Source organism: Entelurus aequoreus, linkage group LG12, assembly GCF_033978785.1.
Source record: "Entelurus aequoreus isolate RoL-2023_Sb linkage group LG12, RoL_Eaeq_v1.1, whole genome shotgun sequence".
In the NCBI taxonomy this organism is placed as follows: Eukaryota; Metazoa; Chordata; class Actinopteri; order Syngnathiformes; family Syngnathidae; genus Entelurus; species Entelurus aequoreus.
In genome coordinates this window covers 56,313,741-56,330,208 of record NC_084742.1, presented here as the reverse complement: position 1 = coordinate 56,330,208, position 16,468 = coordinate 56,313,741, and the positions used below count along the sequence as shown (strand labels likewise).

Below are 16,468 nucleotides of genomic sequence, written 5' to 3'. Positions count from 1 at the left end.
GGTGTTCTGCTGACCTCGACTGCGGATGTTGTGGATCGGTGGAGGGAATACTTCGAAGACCTCCACAATCCCACCAACACGTCTTCCTATGAGGAAGCAGTGCCTGGGGAATCTGTGGTGGGCTCTCCTATTTCTGGGGCTGAGGTTGCTGAGGTAGTTAAAAAGCTCCTCGGTGGCAAGGCCCCGGGGGTGGATGAGATCCGCCCGGAGTTCCTTAAGGCTCTGGATGCTGTGGGGCTGTCTTGGTTGACAAGACTCTGCAGCATCGCGTGGACATCAGGGGCGGTACCTCTGGATTGGCAGATCGGGGTGGTGGTTCCTCTCTTTAAGAAGGGGAACCGGAGGGTGTGTTCTAACTATCGTGGGATCACACTCTTCAGGTGTGCTGGAGAGGAGGCTACGCCGGATAGTCGAACCTCGGATTCAGGAGGAACAGTGTGGTTTTCGTCCTGGTCGTGGAACTGTGGACCAGCTCTATACTCTCGGCAGGGTCCTTGAGGGTGCATGGGAGTTTGCCCAACCAGTCTAAATGTGTTTTGTGGACTTGGAGAAGGCATTCGACCGTGTCCCTCTGGAAGTCCTGTGGGGAGTGCTCAGAGAGTATGGGGTATCGGACTGTCTGATTGTGGCGGTCCGCTCCCTGTATGATCAGTGCCAGAGTTTGGTCCGCATTGCCGGCAGTAAGTCGGACACGTTTCCAGTGAGGGTTGGACTCCGCCAAGGCTGCCCTTTGTCACCGATTCTGTTCATAACTTTTATGGACAGAATTTCTAGGCGCAGTCAAGGCGTTGAGAGGATCTGGTTTGGTGGCTGCAGGATTAGGTCTCTGCTTTTTGCAGATGATGTGGTCCTGATGGCTTCATCTGGCCAGGATCTTCAGCTCTCGCTGGATCGGTTCGCAGCTGAGTGTGAAGCGACTGGGATGAGAATCAGCACCTCCAAGTCCGAATCCATGGTTCTCGCCCGGAAAAGGGTGGAGTGCCATCTCCGGGTTGCGGAGGAGACCCTGCCCCAAGTGGAGGAGTTCAAGTACCTCGGAGTCTTGTTCACGAGTGAGGGAAGAGTGGATCGTGAGATCGACAGGCGGATCGGTGCGGCGTCTCCAGTAATGCGGACGCTGTATTGATCCGTTGTGGTGAAGAAGGAGCTGAGCCGGAAGGCAAAGCTCTCAATTTACCGGTCGATCTACGTTCCCATCCTCACCTATGGTCATGAGCTTTGGGTTATGACCGAAAGGACAAGATCACGGGTACAAGCGGCCGAAATGAGTTTCCTCCGCCGGGTGGCGGGGCTCTCCCTTAGAGATAGGGTGAGAAGCTCTGCCATCCGGGGGGAGCTCAAAGTAAAGCCCCTGCTCCTCCACATCGAGAGGAGCCAGATGAGGTGGTTCGGGCATCTGGTCAGGATGCCACCCGAACGCCTCCCTAGGGAGGTGTTTAGGGCACGTCCGACCGGTAGGAGGCCACGGGGAAGACCCAGGACACGTTGGGAAGACTATGTCTCCCGGCTGGCCTGGGAACGCCTCGGGATCCCCAGGGAGGAGCTGGACGAAGTGGCTGGGGAGAGGGAAGTCTGGGCTTCCCTGCTTAAGCTGCTGCCCCCGCGACCCGACCTCGGATAAGCGGAAGAAGATGGATGGATGGATATATATATATATATATATATATATATATATATATATATATATATATATATATATATATATATATATATATATATATATATATATATATATATATATATCATACACTAAAAAACTCACTACACCGGTATGTTTTAGCGCTTTCATGGCGAGTTTACTGACAGATATAAGTAAGAACTTTACACTACTTTATATTAGAATTAGCAACAGCGGAGGATGAACATCCCATAACAAGAAGATAGAGAAAAAGAAGAAGCTTAACGACTACGGCGTCGTCACGGACTATAAAGGCGGACACACGCAATTTTTCGGGACTAATGCAGATCCCAAATACAGATCAGCAGGTACCATAAGGTAAGAAAAGTTGCTTTTGCATAATATTGCAAAATAAAACTGTCGAGTTTTGATTAAAAATTAAAAAAATTAAGTGCGTCTTATAGTCCGGAAAATACAGTATATGTTTTAAAAACCTATGGTATTTACTTCATTGACCCCTTTTTTACGTACATAAATGTAATGCCTAAATAACTAAGATTGAATACAGGGGCGATTTATGAACTTAGTTGGTTTGTAAATAGAAACGTTTGTATACTCCATCCATCCATCCATCTTCTTCCGCTTATCTGAGGTCGGGTCGCGGGGGCCGCAGCCTAAGCAGGGAAGCCCAGACTTTCCTCTCCCCAGCCACTTCGTCCAGCTCTTCCCGGGGGATCCCGAGGCGTTCCCAGGCCAGCCGGGAGACATAGTCTTCCCAACGTGTCCTGGGTCTTCCCCGTGGCCTCCTACTGGTTGGACGTGCCCTAAACACCTCCCTAGGGAGGCGTTCGGGTGGCATCCTGACCAGATGCCGAACCACCTCATCTGGCTCCTCTCGATGTGGAGGATTGTATACTGAAGAAGCAAATTGAAACAATGTAAATATGAATCATAGGTTCCAGGCTCTGCAAAAGTCCATATTTTAGTGAATGTTTTGCACAATATAAAGTCCTATACAGTACTGCATATCAAACATACAAACAACAAGGAGGCGATGGATCACCTTTCTATTTATTACAAAGCCAAAACAACAACAACACACACACACAAAAGTCCCTTTGGTGCGCTCAAAAACAATCAGAAATTACAGAAATCCTTAACTTTACCAACCATATCGCTACAATAATAAACATTTTAAAAAAGTAAAATCCATTTACTACATCCATTTAACATCGGCAAATGAGGAGATGACTTGAAAGGGGACGACAGACAGAGGGAGAGAAGGGGCTGTGAGTGTGTGCTGTGTAGCTCTTCTCCGCTGTGAAATAAATCCGCTTTAGCATCTTTTTCCAGCAAATTCCGGTCTCATCACAATTATGTGCCAATTGTTTATTTGTTTTTTTTTTTAACTCTTCAGTGATTCCCTCCTCATTTCACTTTGGTCTGTTGTCTTTTTGGGACTCATATTGAGTTAGTAAAATAGACAAAACTTGTCAAAAGGGGAAAAAACACAGAAAAGGCACACACGCTGAAGCGCTAAGAAGTGACTAGTAGTGTCCTGTGCAGCAAGTGACGTGGAGGGCTCCGCCTCCCCAAAAATGCTGCGCCCTGTTTTTTGCCTGCAGGGGACACACAAAATGAATTAATGAAGCATTCGTACACAGGGACATATTTGACATGATCTATAAGTTCGTCAATCGAAAAGTTTGCAAATAGAGAGGTTTGTAAATCGAGGTTCCACTGTATCAAAACTTTTAAAAAAACAAAAACAGTGAAGTTGGCAGGTTGTGTAAATTTGTAATTAAAAACGGAATACAATGATTTGCAAATCCTTTTCAACTTATATTCAATTGAATAGACTGCAAAAACAAGATATTTAATGTTCCAACTGAGAAACTTCATTTTTTTAGCAAATAATCATTAAATAAGAATTTATTGGCAGCAACCCATTGCAAAAAAGTTGTCACAGGGGCATTTTTACCACTGTGTTATGTGTCCTTTCCTTTTAACAACACTCAGTAAACGTTTGGGAACTGAGGAGACACATTTTTGATTTTCAGGTGGAATTCTTTCCCATTGTTGCTTGATGTACAGCTTAAGTTGTTCAACAGTCCGGGGGTCTCCTTTGTGCTATTTTAGGCTCCCTATTGCGCCACACATTTTCAATGGGAGACAGGTCTGGACTACAGGCAGGCCAGTCTAGTACCTGCACTCTTTTACTATGAAGCCACGCTGTTCTAACACGTGGCTTGACATTGTCTTGCTGAAATAAGCAGGGGCGTCCATGATAACGTTGTTTGGATGGCAACATATGTTGCTTCAGAACCTGTATGTACCTTTCAGCATTAATGGTGCCTTCACAGATGTGTAAGGTACCCATGCCTTGGGCACTAATACACCCCCATATCATCACAGATGCTGGCTTTTCAACTTTGCGCCTTGAACAATCCGGATGGTTCTTTTCCTCTTTGTTCCGGAGGACACGACGTCCACAGTTTCCAAAAACAATTTGAAATGTGGACTTGTCAGACCACAGAACACTTATACACTTTGCATCAGTCCATCTTAGATGAGCTTGGGGCCCAGCGAAACCGGCGACGTTTCTGGGTGTTGTTGATAAATGGCTTTGGCTTTGCATAGTAGAGTTTAAACTTGCACTTACAGATGTAGTGACCAACGGTAGTTACTGACAGTGGTTTTCCAAAGTGTTCCTGAGCCCATGTGGTGATATCCTTTACACACTGATGTCGCTTGTTGATGCAGTACCGCCTGAGGGATCCAAGGTCATGGGCATTCAATGTTGGTTTTCGGCCTTGCAGTGATTTCTCCAGATTTTCTGAATCTTTTAATGATATTACGGACCGTAGATGGTGAAATCCCTAAATTCCTTGCAATAGCTGGTTGAGAATGGTTGTTCTTAAACTGTTGGACAATTTGCTCACGCATTTGTTGACAAAGTGGTGACCCTCGCCCCATCCTTGTTTGTGAATGACTGAGCATTTCATGGAAGCTGCTTTTATACCCAATCATGGCACCCACCTGTTCCCTATTAGGCCTGTTCAACTGTGGGATGTTCCAAATAAGTGTTTGATTACCTTTTTTGCCACATGTGCCAGCTTTTTTGAAACATGTTGCAGGCGTCAAATTCTAAATGAGCTAATATTTGCAAAAAATAACAACGTTTTCTAGTTCGAACATTAAAGGCCTACTGAAATGACTTTTTTATTTAAACGGGAATAGCAGATCCATTCTGTGTCATACTTGATCATTTCGCGATATTGCCATATTTTTGCTGAAAGGATTTAGTAGAGAAAATCGACGATAAAGTTCGCAACTTTTGCTCGCTGATAAAAAAAGCCTTGCCTGTACCGGAAGTAGCGTGACGTCACAGGAGCTAGTATTCCTCACAATTCCCCTTTGTTTACAATGGAGCGAGAGAGATTCGGACCGAGAAAGTGACGATTACCCCATTAATTTGAGCGAGGATGAAAGATTCGTAGATGAGGAACGTTACAGTGAAGGACTTGAGAGGCAGTGATGGACGTATCTTTTTTCGCTCTGACCGTAACTTAGGTACAAGCTGGCTCATTGGATTCCACACTCTCCTTTTTCTATTGTAGATCACAGATTTGTATTTTAAACCACCTCAGATACTATATCCTCTTGAAAATGAGAGTCGAGCACGCGAAATGGACATTTAAAGTGACTTTTATCTCCAAGACAATACATCGGTGACGCACTTAGCTACTGAGCTAACGTGCTAGCATCGTTCTCAAATGAAGATAGAAACAAAATAAATAAACCCCTGACTGGAAAGATAGACAGAAGAGCAAAAATACTATTAAACCATGTACATGTAACTACACGGTTAAAAATTCTCAGCCTGGTAAGGCTTAACAATGCTGTTGCTAACGACGCTAAGGCTAATTTAGCAACTTAGCAACCGGAACTCACAGAACTATGTACTCTCTCCTTTTTCTATTGTGTATCACGGATTTGTATTTTAAACCACCTCGGATACTATATCCTCTTGAAAATGAGAGTCGAGCACGCGAAATGGACATTTAAAGTGACTTTTATCTCCAAGACAATACATCGGTGACACACTTAGCTACTGAGCTAACGTGCTAGCATCGTTCTCAAATGAAGATAGAAACAAAATAAATAAACCCCTGACTGGAAGGATAGACAGAAGAGCAAAAATACTATTAAACCATGTACTACACGGTTAAAAATTCTCAGCCTGGTAAGGCTTAACAATGCTGTTGCTAACGACGCTAAGGCTAATTTAGCAACTTAGCAGCCGGACCTCACAGAACTATGATAAAAACATTAGCGCTCCACCCACGCCAGCCAGCCCTCATCTTCCCATCAACAGCCGTGCTCACCTGCGTTCCAGCGATCAACGGCGCGACGAAGGACTTCATCCGTGGGTTTGGCGGCAAGCATCAGCTAGGCGTCTTCTATCAGGGTAAGTAGTCCTTGTTGTGTTGCTGTAAGTATTGTACTTAGCCGCTAAGACACCGATCGATCCCACCTACAACGTTCTTCTTTGCAGCCTCCATTGTTCATTAAACAAATTGCAAAAGATTCACCAACACAAATGTCCAGAATACTGTGGAATTTTGTCGAAGAAAACAGAGCTTTGTGTATTGCAGGGGTGGGCAATTAATTTTTACCGGGGGCCGCATGAGCAACCCGAGCACTGCTGGAGGGCCACATTGACAATATTTCAATTAAATTTTGCTCAATATTATTTTTGATATATACCGTAAGATAAATAATAATAATAATTAATAATAATAGTAATACTTCAACATAGTGTATGTAACAGCATTCCATGACTAATATAAATAAACATTAATAATAAATGACAGTAAAATAAGCACACGTATGACTGAGGAGTCATAGTGTAACTTTGTGTGATGTTTGAGTTGTCCGACTTTTTGTGTGGCCATAAACGCACCAGTGGTTTAGTGCTATGCGTGTTGGTGACAGATGACAAGTTGGTTTTGGCCTGGTTTGTACGGCAGAAAATGACTAGTTTTTCGAGATAGAAGTGTTTTACTTATGTTTTTGGTGTGGTTATGGCCGAATATAAACAGTTTTGCTCAATAAAGTGATCGATATAATTCCTGGCCTCGAAGCATCTCGATAGACGTTACAATAATTGAACGGTGTTCAATTGAACGGTGTTGACGAACACCGTTAGGGCCGCTTGTTGTCACTGTCACTCAAAGTTGCATTGCAAAATTACATAGAATAAATATGTTTATTTTGTTTAGAATTCAGATGGGATTTGATTTGGTGCGCGGCATATATTTGCTGCGCGCAGCAGACGCTTGAGCAGTGCGCAATTGCGCAGGCACGCACCTTAGAGGGAACATTGCATGGCAGTTCATGTCTTGTTGGAAACACGCCATTCTTCATCAACTTTTCTCTTTTTAGCGTCTCGGGTGTAAACCGTGCATCACTTGTCGCTGCATGTGCACCTTCACTCACAGGTTACACACTGACACACGCCCATAAATAATAATTTTCAAAATAAAAGCAGCAAGCACAGTTGTATTGCGCGCACGACATAGATGTTTTTTCAACTTTATTTTGTAATTAATGATTGCAGCTGTTCACATTCACTCACAATCACGCACACGCATACGTCCACACGGAAGTAATACAAATAACGATTTTCAAAACAAAAGCAGCACCGTTGTATTGCACACTCGACATAGATACTTTTTAAAATTTATTTTGTAATTTATAATTGGCCTCACGCGGGCCGGACAGGGACGCACAAAGGGCCGGATGCGGCCCGCGGGCCTCAGAATGCCCAGGTCTGGTGTATTGTGTCCAATAGGGCCCAAACACTTCCGTGCATTTTATGACGTCACGCGCATAAATCATATCCGAAGGAGATTTTCAACCGGAAGTGTGGCGGGAATTTTAAAATTGCACTTTATAAGTTAACCCGGCCGTATTGGCATGTGTTTCAATGTCAAGATTTCATCATTGATATATAAACTATCAGACTGCGTGGTCGGTAGTAGTGGGTTTCAGTGGGCCTTTAAGTATCTTGTCTTTGCAGTCTATTCAATTGAATATAGGTTGAAAAGGATTTGCAAATCATTGTATTCTGTTTTTATTTACCATTTACACAATATGCAAACTTCACTGCTTTTGGGTTTTGTAAATGATAGTAGATTATTATTATTGTGGTGTTTCATTAACCATGCATAAGACCTTTTTGATACATCATTTGCAGACAGTTTGCTGGCTTGGAGCGTCAGTATTGGAAAACTGTGTCAAGTCACTTTCCGAAGCCAAGGACCTGAAGGTTTTGCTCCAGCACCATAAACAGTTTAGACATTTAGAGCAACATGGTAGGTCGTTTTCCGTAAAAGCTTGCTATGCTCTTCTCTGGTGGTTTTTAACTGGAACATATGCATTTTTTCTAATGTAGTTCCACACACAAGCATGGGGGACAATATCTTCTCCTCGCTCTCTGCCTTTCCCGCCTGCAGACGGACCACAGCTGAGGACCAGCCTAATCATTTGGGCCAAGGTGATGCCACTCATATACCCGCGCCACTCGTGGATGAGGTCACTATTGAAGTCATTGCCGAGGTTGAAGTAGAAGAGCATGACGTAATCATGGGTGAAAATGGCCTTGAAGGACCCGTAAGTGGCGCTGTAGCCGAAGACGCTGAAGTTGTGACCACAGAAGACACAGGCGCAGGTCTGGATGAGAGTGAAGAAGTTGATGGTCCAGGGAACATGTTTCATGCACAGAGCTCTTCAGGGCCTCATGACTGCCCGGATTGTGAGAAGAAATTCAAGTTTGCCTCGTCCCTAACGGCCCACAGGGTCATCCACACCGGCGAGCGCCCCCACCGGTGCTACGACTGCGGCCGCTGCTTCTCTTTCAGGCAGTCCCTCGACCGCCACAGAAGCACGCACAAAAGCGGACGCCGGTACGACTGCATTGTCTGCGGAGAGACTTTCCTGTCCTCGTCAGCTCGCGCCGAACACAAGCGGACCCACATGGTGGGCGGCGCATACGCGTGCAAGGGGTGCGGCAGGACGTTCAACTGGGAGCTGGCGCTGGCGAGGCACCTAAAAACTCACGCCACGGACGTCAATGCCAACAGCGCCACAGAGGTCTGTGAGGCGGGACAGGAGCACCGCGGCGGCGACGCAGACGTGCCGCCTGACGACGTCGGTGATGCAGCAGACGTCCCGGGAGACGTTTCCCTCGTCAAAATCCGCACGAGTGGTCGCAAACGGCGGCCTACCATGAAGATCCAAGTGATCAACTTGCAGAAACACATGAGCAGGAGGAGGAAGCAGGAAGTCACCAGGGAGAATCCTCCAGCCTTGAAGCTTCTGCCCTTCAATTGGTGAGTTTATCACCTTTGTTTTACTCTAAATACCAACTCATAATCATTTAACCTCCAATTCTAATTTAGAAAAGCCAATAAATAAGATGTCTAACCAGTGACATTAATAGCTGTAGTTGTAATTTTCAATAAGCCCACAAGAGGGCAGTAGCTGTAATGGGAGTATTGAGTAGTATGAGCAATGAAGGCTGTGTTCTCTTTAAATACCTTCTACTATGGCTGGACGATATATTTTTACTTAAACTCGATATTCGATATATATCTTCATATATTTTCCGGTGAAAGTATAAATATAAAGATATTCGTTTTTGAGGGAGATTCACTGAATTTGAAGTGAATGACAACTGTACTGTAAACAGTCAGTGGCCACTTTTATTAATCAGTTAGTCAAGATGGGTATTAACAGCACAGAAAATAAACTGTTTAAGTAGCGCAGAATTAAATAACATAAATAAAAGAGTAAAATATTCTTTCTACGTAAAATAAATAACATAGCAGTGCAAATAATACAAAATGTATCAAACTCAGATAAAAAATACATTTGCAGGCAGGCACTTTTTAGTTTCCAGTGGACGATGTAATGGACTGTCACACACGTACGGTTCTGGTCAGCACCAAGTAAGTGACTTGACTTAATTCGGCATACATTTTTGGCATTTCTCGTGCGAAATATGCCTGGCTTGGCAACTGGAGAATAGTTTTGATTTGGGCTTACATGGTAAACAACCCAAATGAATGTTTTATCCAGACGCATACATTTGTCCAAATGTGACCAAGTAGACGCATTGTGGGTTACCTGGACGTGGTCTACATCGCTAAAAGACAAATCTAAAGAAGATAATCCCTCTGCCATCTTCCACTAGTTTTTTTAATACATAAATCTTCACTCCTCCGACTCTCTCGTCGTCATTTGGGATGTCTGTTGTGATTTCCCTTCCTGGTTCCATGACCCGCCCTGTCTTGTCTCTGATTGGCCTGTCCCTTATGTTTTACCTTAATCTCAACCAATCGTGACTCATTATAGTAAACAACCAATCATGGATGTTCTTATATGTGCAAGCACGTCTTGGAAGGAGGAAGGGGAGGGGTTTATTAAACCGTGAGAGGGAGTGGGGAGGGGGTGAGAATCAAGAAACACAACAAATAAGCTGGGTATGGTCAGTTTAAATGAATTATATCGATATTACAATATTTTCTTAATTCATATCTTGTTTAAAAATATATCGATATATCCTACAAACTCAATATATCGCCCAGCCCTACCTTCTACAGCAGTGGTTCTCAACCTTTTTTCAGTGATGTACCCCCTGTGAACATTTTTTTAATTCAAGTACTCCCTAATCAGAGCAAAGCATTTTTGGTTGAAAAAAATAGATAAAGAAGTAAAATACAGCACTATGTCATCAGTTTCTGATTTATTAAATTGTATAACAGTGCAAAATATTGCTCATTTGTAGTGGTCTTTCTTGAACTATTTGGAAAAAAAGATATAAAAATAACTAAAAACTTGTTGAAAAATAAACAAGTGATTCAATTATAAATAACAATTTCTACACATAGAAGTAATCATCAACTTAAAGTGCCCTCTTTGGGGATTGTAATAGAGATCCATCTGGATTCATGAACTTAATTCTAAACATTTCTTCACAAAAAATAAATCTTTAACATCAATATTTATGGAACATGTCCACAAAAAATCTAGCTGTCAACACTGAATATTGCATTGTTGCATTTCTTTTCACAGTTCTTTTTGACAGACATTTTAGTGAGGGTCAAACCATCATGGCATGGGGGAAACTCTGTATTTATGGTAATGAATGGAATAGCGTACTTGATTTGATGTTCAGTTTATGAACTTATAATCATATTTTGTTGAAGTATTATTCAATAAATATATTTATAAAGTATTTTTGAATTGTTGCTATTTTTAGAATATTAAAAAAAAATCTCACGTACCCCTTTGGCATACCTTCAAGTACCCCCAGGGGTACGCGTACCCCCATTTGAGAACCACTGTTCTACAGTACTAGATGAATATATATTTGTATGAGTTTGATGATTTTACTGTCTTTGAACAGTTCAGAGCACTCGTATGGATCACCGTCAGTCTCATCGAAGGAAGCTGAAGAAAGTAAGTGTTGGTTTATACTGTACAGTACTTCCTCACATTTCATATTTAAGAGGTTCTGTTACACTGACAAAGTACATCTACACAATAATACAACAAATAATATTGCTATGTTGTGATCAACACTATTTAGCCTCATTTTTTACTAGAGATCGACCGATTATCAGCTGGGACAATTATCGACGTCGATATTTGGCATTTTGACGGTTATCGGTATTGACTTTTTTAAACAACAACATCAGCAGATACTTGCATATTATGTGTATATATTGTGTTTATTAATTAAAAAATATGAGCTATGTAATTAAGTAGATAAATAATAAGAACGGCCCAATCAGTAGCCCTCAGTGGCCTAGTGGTTAGAGTGTCCGCCCTGAGATCGGTAGGTTGTGAGTTCAAACCCCAGTCGAGTCATACCAAAGACTATAAAAATTGGACCCATTACCTCCCTGCTTGACACTGAGCATCAAGGGTTGGAATTTGGGGTTAAATCACCAAAAATGATTCCCGGGCGCGGCCACTGCTGCTGCTCACTGCTCCCCTCACTTCCCAGGGAGGGACCAAGGGTGATGGGTCAAATGCAGAGAATAATTTCGCCACACCTAGTGTGTGTGTGTGACAATCATGGGTACTTTAACTCTAACTTTAACTTTTTGCCCTGCATGAGAAAGGTTGTCTTTTTGCTGGAACCCGAGGAAATTTGTGTCCTTCTTTCCTGGCGTCTTCCTGGTCCTGTTTTGTTTGTTTCGGCTTCTAAAGCGATGGAGTCGTTCAACATCCTTCGTTTGCAACAAAAAAAACAAGTGTTCCGTGATTCAATCAATTAACGCAACAGAGATGGTTGGACATGAGGTCGACAGAATAAGATATATCTGTAAAAAAAAAAATCCTAATTTTGTGGGAATATGTTGACAAATATGGGATGATTATGTAAGTAAAGAAGGTGAGGGCAGCAGCTCACACATTCTCATACTTTCTGTAACATACAGGAAGAAATTATGTAAGCCATCTTGAGAAATGTCTCAATTATAATCTACGTGAAGGAGTCCAGAATAGTTTTTATTTAAGTGTTTGCAATATTTCAGAAACCTTACAATGTATTAAATCCATAAAGTGTTATAAAATGGTATGAAATGGAGTAGATGAGTTATTGTGGTGTAGAGAAATGTCATATTTTGACCCAATTTTCCCAGGAGATTTTCTATATTTTGAAAAGCAAATGTTGATGCTCCTTATAAACACACGTAATAAAGGTGTTTGATGTTTTTGGATGATAAATTAAACACAACATCAAACCTTATGTCAGTACTGGTCCCACCTTTCCTAAAAAAAATAATGTTCAAAAAACAACTTAAAGCCCTGTCCAGATGTTTACTGACATATATCTTTAAATAACTTTTACTGCAAATTAATATTGACTCCAAATATTGGTTATCGGCCTCTTTGACTACTAATAATCGGTGTTAAAACCATATTGGTCGATCTCTACTTGTTACACCAGTATTGTTCACATTATATACATTATTGCTGACGACACCTTAGTATAATACTTTGTAGTGCTGTTCTACTAGACATATTGTTAAGTAAATAGTTTGATACAGTGCTTGTTTGATTTCATGATATTGTTATTGCATTCTGCAAATTATTCCGTATTGTTGTCAAGTATTACAAAACCCAAAACCAGTGAAGTTGACATGTTGTGTAAATGGTAATAAAAATATAATACAATGATTTGCAAATCCTTTTAACCTATATTCAATTGAATAGACTGCAAAGACAAGATATTTAATGTTCCAACTGGTAAACTTTGTTATTTTTTGCAAAAATTAGCTCATTTGGAATTTGATGCCTGCAACATGTTTTTTTAAAAAAAAGCTGGCACAGGTGGCAAAAAAGACTGAGAAAGTTGACGAATGCTCATCAAACAGTTATTTTGGAACATCCCACAGGTGAACAGGCAAATTGGGGAACAGGTGGGTGCCATGATTGGGTATAAAAGCAGCTTCCATGAAATGCTCAGTCATTCACAAACAAGGACGGGGGCGAGGGTCACCACAGTTTAAGAACAACATTTCTCAACCAGCTATTGCAAGGAATTTAGGGATTTCACCATCTACGGTCCATAATATCATCAAAAGGTTCAGAGAATCTGGAGAAATCACTGCTGCATCAAAAATCAACATCAGTGTGTAAAGGATATCACCACATGGGCTCAGGAACACTTCATAAAACCACTGTCAGTAACTACAGTTGGTCGCTACATCTGTAAGTGCAAGTTAAACCTCTACTATGCAAAGCCAAAGCCATTTATCAACAACACCCAGAGAAACGCCGCGCAGCTTCGTTGGGCCCGAGCTCATCTAAGACTGTCTGATGCAAAGTGGAAAAGTGTTCTGTGGTCTGACGAGTCCACATTTCAAATTGTTTTTGGAAACTGTGGACGTCGTGTCCTCCGGACCAAAGAGGAAAGAAACCATCAGGACTGTTATAGGTACAAAGTTCAAAGCCAGCATCTGTGATGGTATGGGGGTGTATTAGTGCCCAAGACATGGGTAAATTACACATCTGTGAAGGCACCATTAATGCTGAAAGGTACACACAGGTTTTGGAGCAATATATGTTGTGCCATTCAAGCAACGTTATCATGGACGCCCCTGCTTATTTCAGCAAGACAATGCCAAGCCACGTGTTAGAACAGCGTGGCTTCATAGTAAAAGAGTGCGGGTACTAGACTGGCCTGCCTGTAGTCCAGATCTGTCTCCCATTGAAAATGTGTGGCGCATTATGAAGCCTAAAATACCACAACGGAGACCCCCGGACTGTTGAACAACTTAAGCTGTACATCAAGCAAGAATGGGAAAGAATTCCACTTCAAAAATGTGTCTCCTGAGTTCCCAAACGTTTACGGAGTGTTGTTAAAAGGAAAGGCCATGTAATACAGTGGTAAAAATGCTAACTTTTATTAATTAAATTCTAAGTTCATGATTACCGTATTTTTCGGAGTATAAGTCGCAGCGGAGTATAAGTCGCACCGGCCGAAAATGCATAATAAAGAAGGAAAAAAACATATATAAGTCGCACTGTAGTATAAATTGCATTTTTTGGGCGAAATTTATTTGCTAAAACCCAACACCAAGAATAGACATTTGAAAGGACGGCGTGGCGAAGTTGGTAGAGTGGCTGTGCCAGCAATCGGAGTGTTGCTGGTTACTGGGGTTCAATCCCCACCTTCTACCATCCTAGTCACGTCCGTTGTGTCCTTGAGCAAGACACTTCACCGTTGCTCCTGATGGCTGCTGGTTAGCGCCTTGCATGGCAGCTCCCGCCATCAGTGTGTGAATGTGTGTGTGAATGGGTGAATGTGGAAATACTGTCAAAGCGCTTTGAGTACCTTGAAGGTAGAAAAGCGCTATACAAGTATAACCCATTTATTATTTATTTATTTATTTATAAAGGCAATTTAAAATAAATAAAGAATAGTGAACAACAGGCTGAATAAGTGTACGTTATATGAGGCATAAATAACCAACTGAGAAGGTGCCTGGTATGTTAACGTAACATATTATGGTAAGAGTCATTCAAATAACTATAACATATAGAACATGCTATACGTTTACCAAACAATCTGTCACTCCTAATCGCTAAATCCCATGAAATCTTATACGTCTAGTCTCTTACGTGAATGAGATAAATAATATTATTTGATATTTTACGGTAATGTGTTAATAATGTCACACATAAGTCGCTCCTGAGTATAGGTCACACCCCCGGCCAAACTTTGAAAAAAACTGCGACTTATAGTCCGAAAAATATGGTATTTGCCAAAAATAACAAAGTTTACCAGTTCGAATGTTAAATATCTTGTCTTTGCACTTTATTCAATTGAATATAAGTTGAAAAGGATTTGTAAATCATTGTATTCTGTTTTTATTTACCATTTACACACCGTGTCAACTTCACTGGTTTTGGTTTTTGTATTAAAAGTATTACCAGTATATTAAGGTTTATGTAACAGTATTTCCATAGCCGTATTAAATTGGTATACCATGTGTTTCTGTCAGGTTTGGACGCAGGTGGCACTTCTGCCACTTTCTCCTGTCCCAAATGCTGCGTCCAGCATTCAGAGGAAGATGAGCTGCAACGCCACATGGAGAGCGTTCACTCTGTGGACGAAGAGGGACGCTTCAACTGCAGAGACTGTGCCAAGGTCTTCAAGTTCCTGTCCTTGCTAAAAGCCCACCAGCGCATCCACACAGGTGAGCAGCCCTTCCTCTGTGTTCAGTGCGGACGGCGCTTCTCCTTCAAGCAGTCGTTGGAGAGACACAAGCAGACGCACGCGCCCGGGCGCACGTACGAGTGTCTGCTCTGCGGGGAGTTCTTCAAGTCCCTGGTGGCGCAGCGCTCGCACATGAGCGTCCACATGGAGAACGGGGAGTTTGTGTGCTCCGAGTGCGGCCGCAAGTTCGCCTGGAAGTCGGCGCTGGTGAGGCACCTGAAGACTCACGGCGAGGACGACGACAAAGAGGAGCCTTCGCTGAAGTGCCCTCGCTGCGAGCTGAGCTTCAGCTGCGCCAGCTACCTCAACCGACACCTTCAGACCCACCGAGAGGAGCGGGCGCACGCCTGCAACTGCGGCAAGAGCTTCGCCTACCGGGCCGCGCTCACGGCCCACCAGCGCATCCACCAGAAAGAGAGACCTCACGTGTGCTCGCAGTGCGGCAAGAGCTTCCTCTTCAAGGGCGGCCTGCTGAACCACATGAAGATCCACTCGGAGGAGATGCCCTTCATGTGCTCGTACTGCGGCAAGTGCTTCAAGAGGGAGCGCAACATGAAGAAGCACGAGCGCTGCCACACCCGAGAAAACGTCTTCAGCTGCTCCCAGTGCGACAAGAGCTTTGTGTACAAGGCCACGCTGACCAGACACGAGCTGACGCACTCGGGCGAGAGGCCGTACCTCTGCTCCGACTGCGGCAAGGGCTTCTTCTCCCACGCCGAGCTGCTCAAGCACGAGCGCTTCCACACGGGCCACAAGCCCTTCCGCTGCCCGCACTGCGACAAGAGCTTCACGCAGTCCTGCTACCTGACCATTCACCTGCGCTACCACACGGGCGCCAGGCCGTACTCCTGCGGCGAGTGCGACAAGAGCTTCCTCAGCGCCAATCGCCTGAAGAGACACAAGCAGACGCACACGGGGGAGAAGCCTTTCGCCTGTGTGCAGTGTGGCAAAGGCTTCAGGCAGTCCTACCACCTCAAGATGCATCAGCGCACGCACATCAAGATCACGTGAAGACCATCCAACTCCAAATTGGTCCAAAGCAGACGTGT

The 16,468-nt window shown here is 43.2% G+C and overlaps 1 protein-coding gene across 2 annotated transcripts in view; it reads left to right on the top strand.

Annotated features, from left to right (window-relative positions):
• LOC133662354 (zinc finger protein 271-like) overlaps positions 1-16,468 on the top strand; it is a 39,253-nt gene that overhangs the window by 20,327 nt on the left and 2,458 nt on the right. For both annotated transcript variants that reach the window (XM_062066281.1, XM_062066280.1), the window contains exons 9-12: positions 7,881-7,998; positions 8,079-9,015; positions 11,094-11,146; positions 15,205-16,468. The exon at positions 15,205-16,468 is cut by the window's right edge and continues 2,458 nt beyond it. In XM_062066281.1, coding sequence (XP_061922265.1) covers positions 7,881-7,998; positions 8,079-9,015; positions 11,094-11,146; positions 15,205-16,430 — 2,334 coding nt within the window. In that variant the 3' untranslated portion in view covers positions 16,431-16,468. The remainder of the gene's footprint in view (positions 1-7,880; positions 7,999-8,078; positions 9,016-11,093; positions 11,147-15,204) is intronic.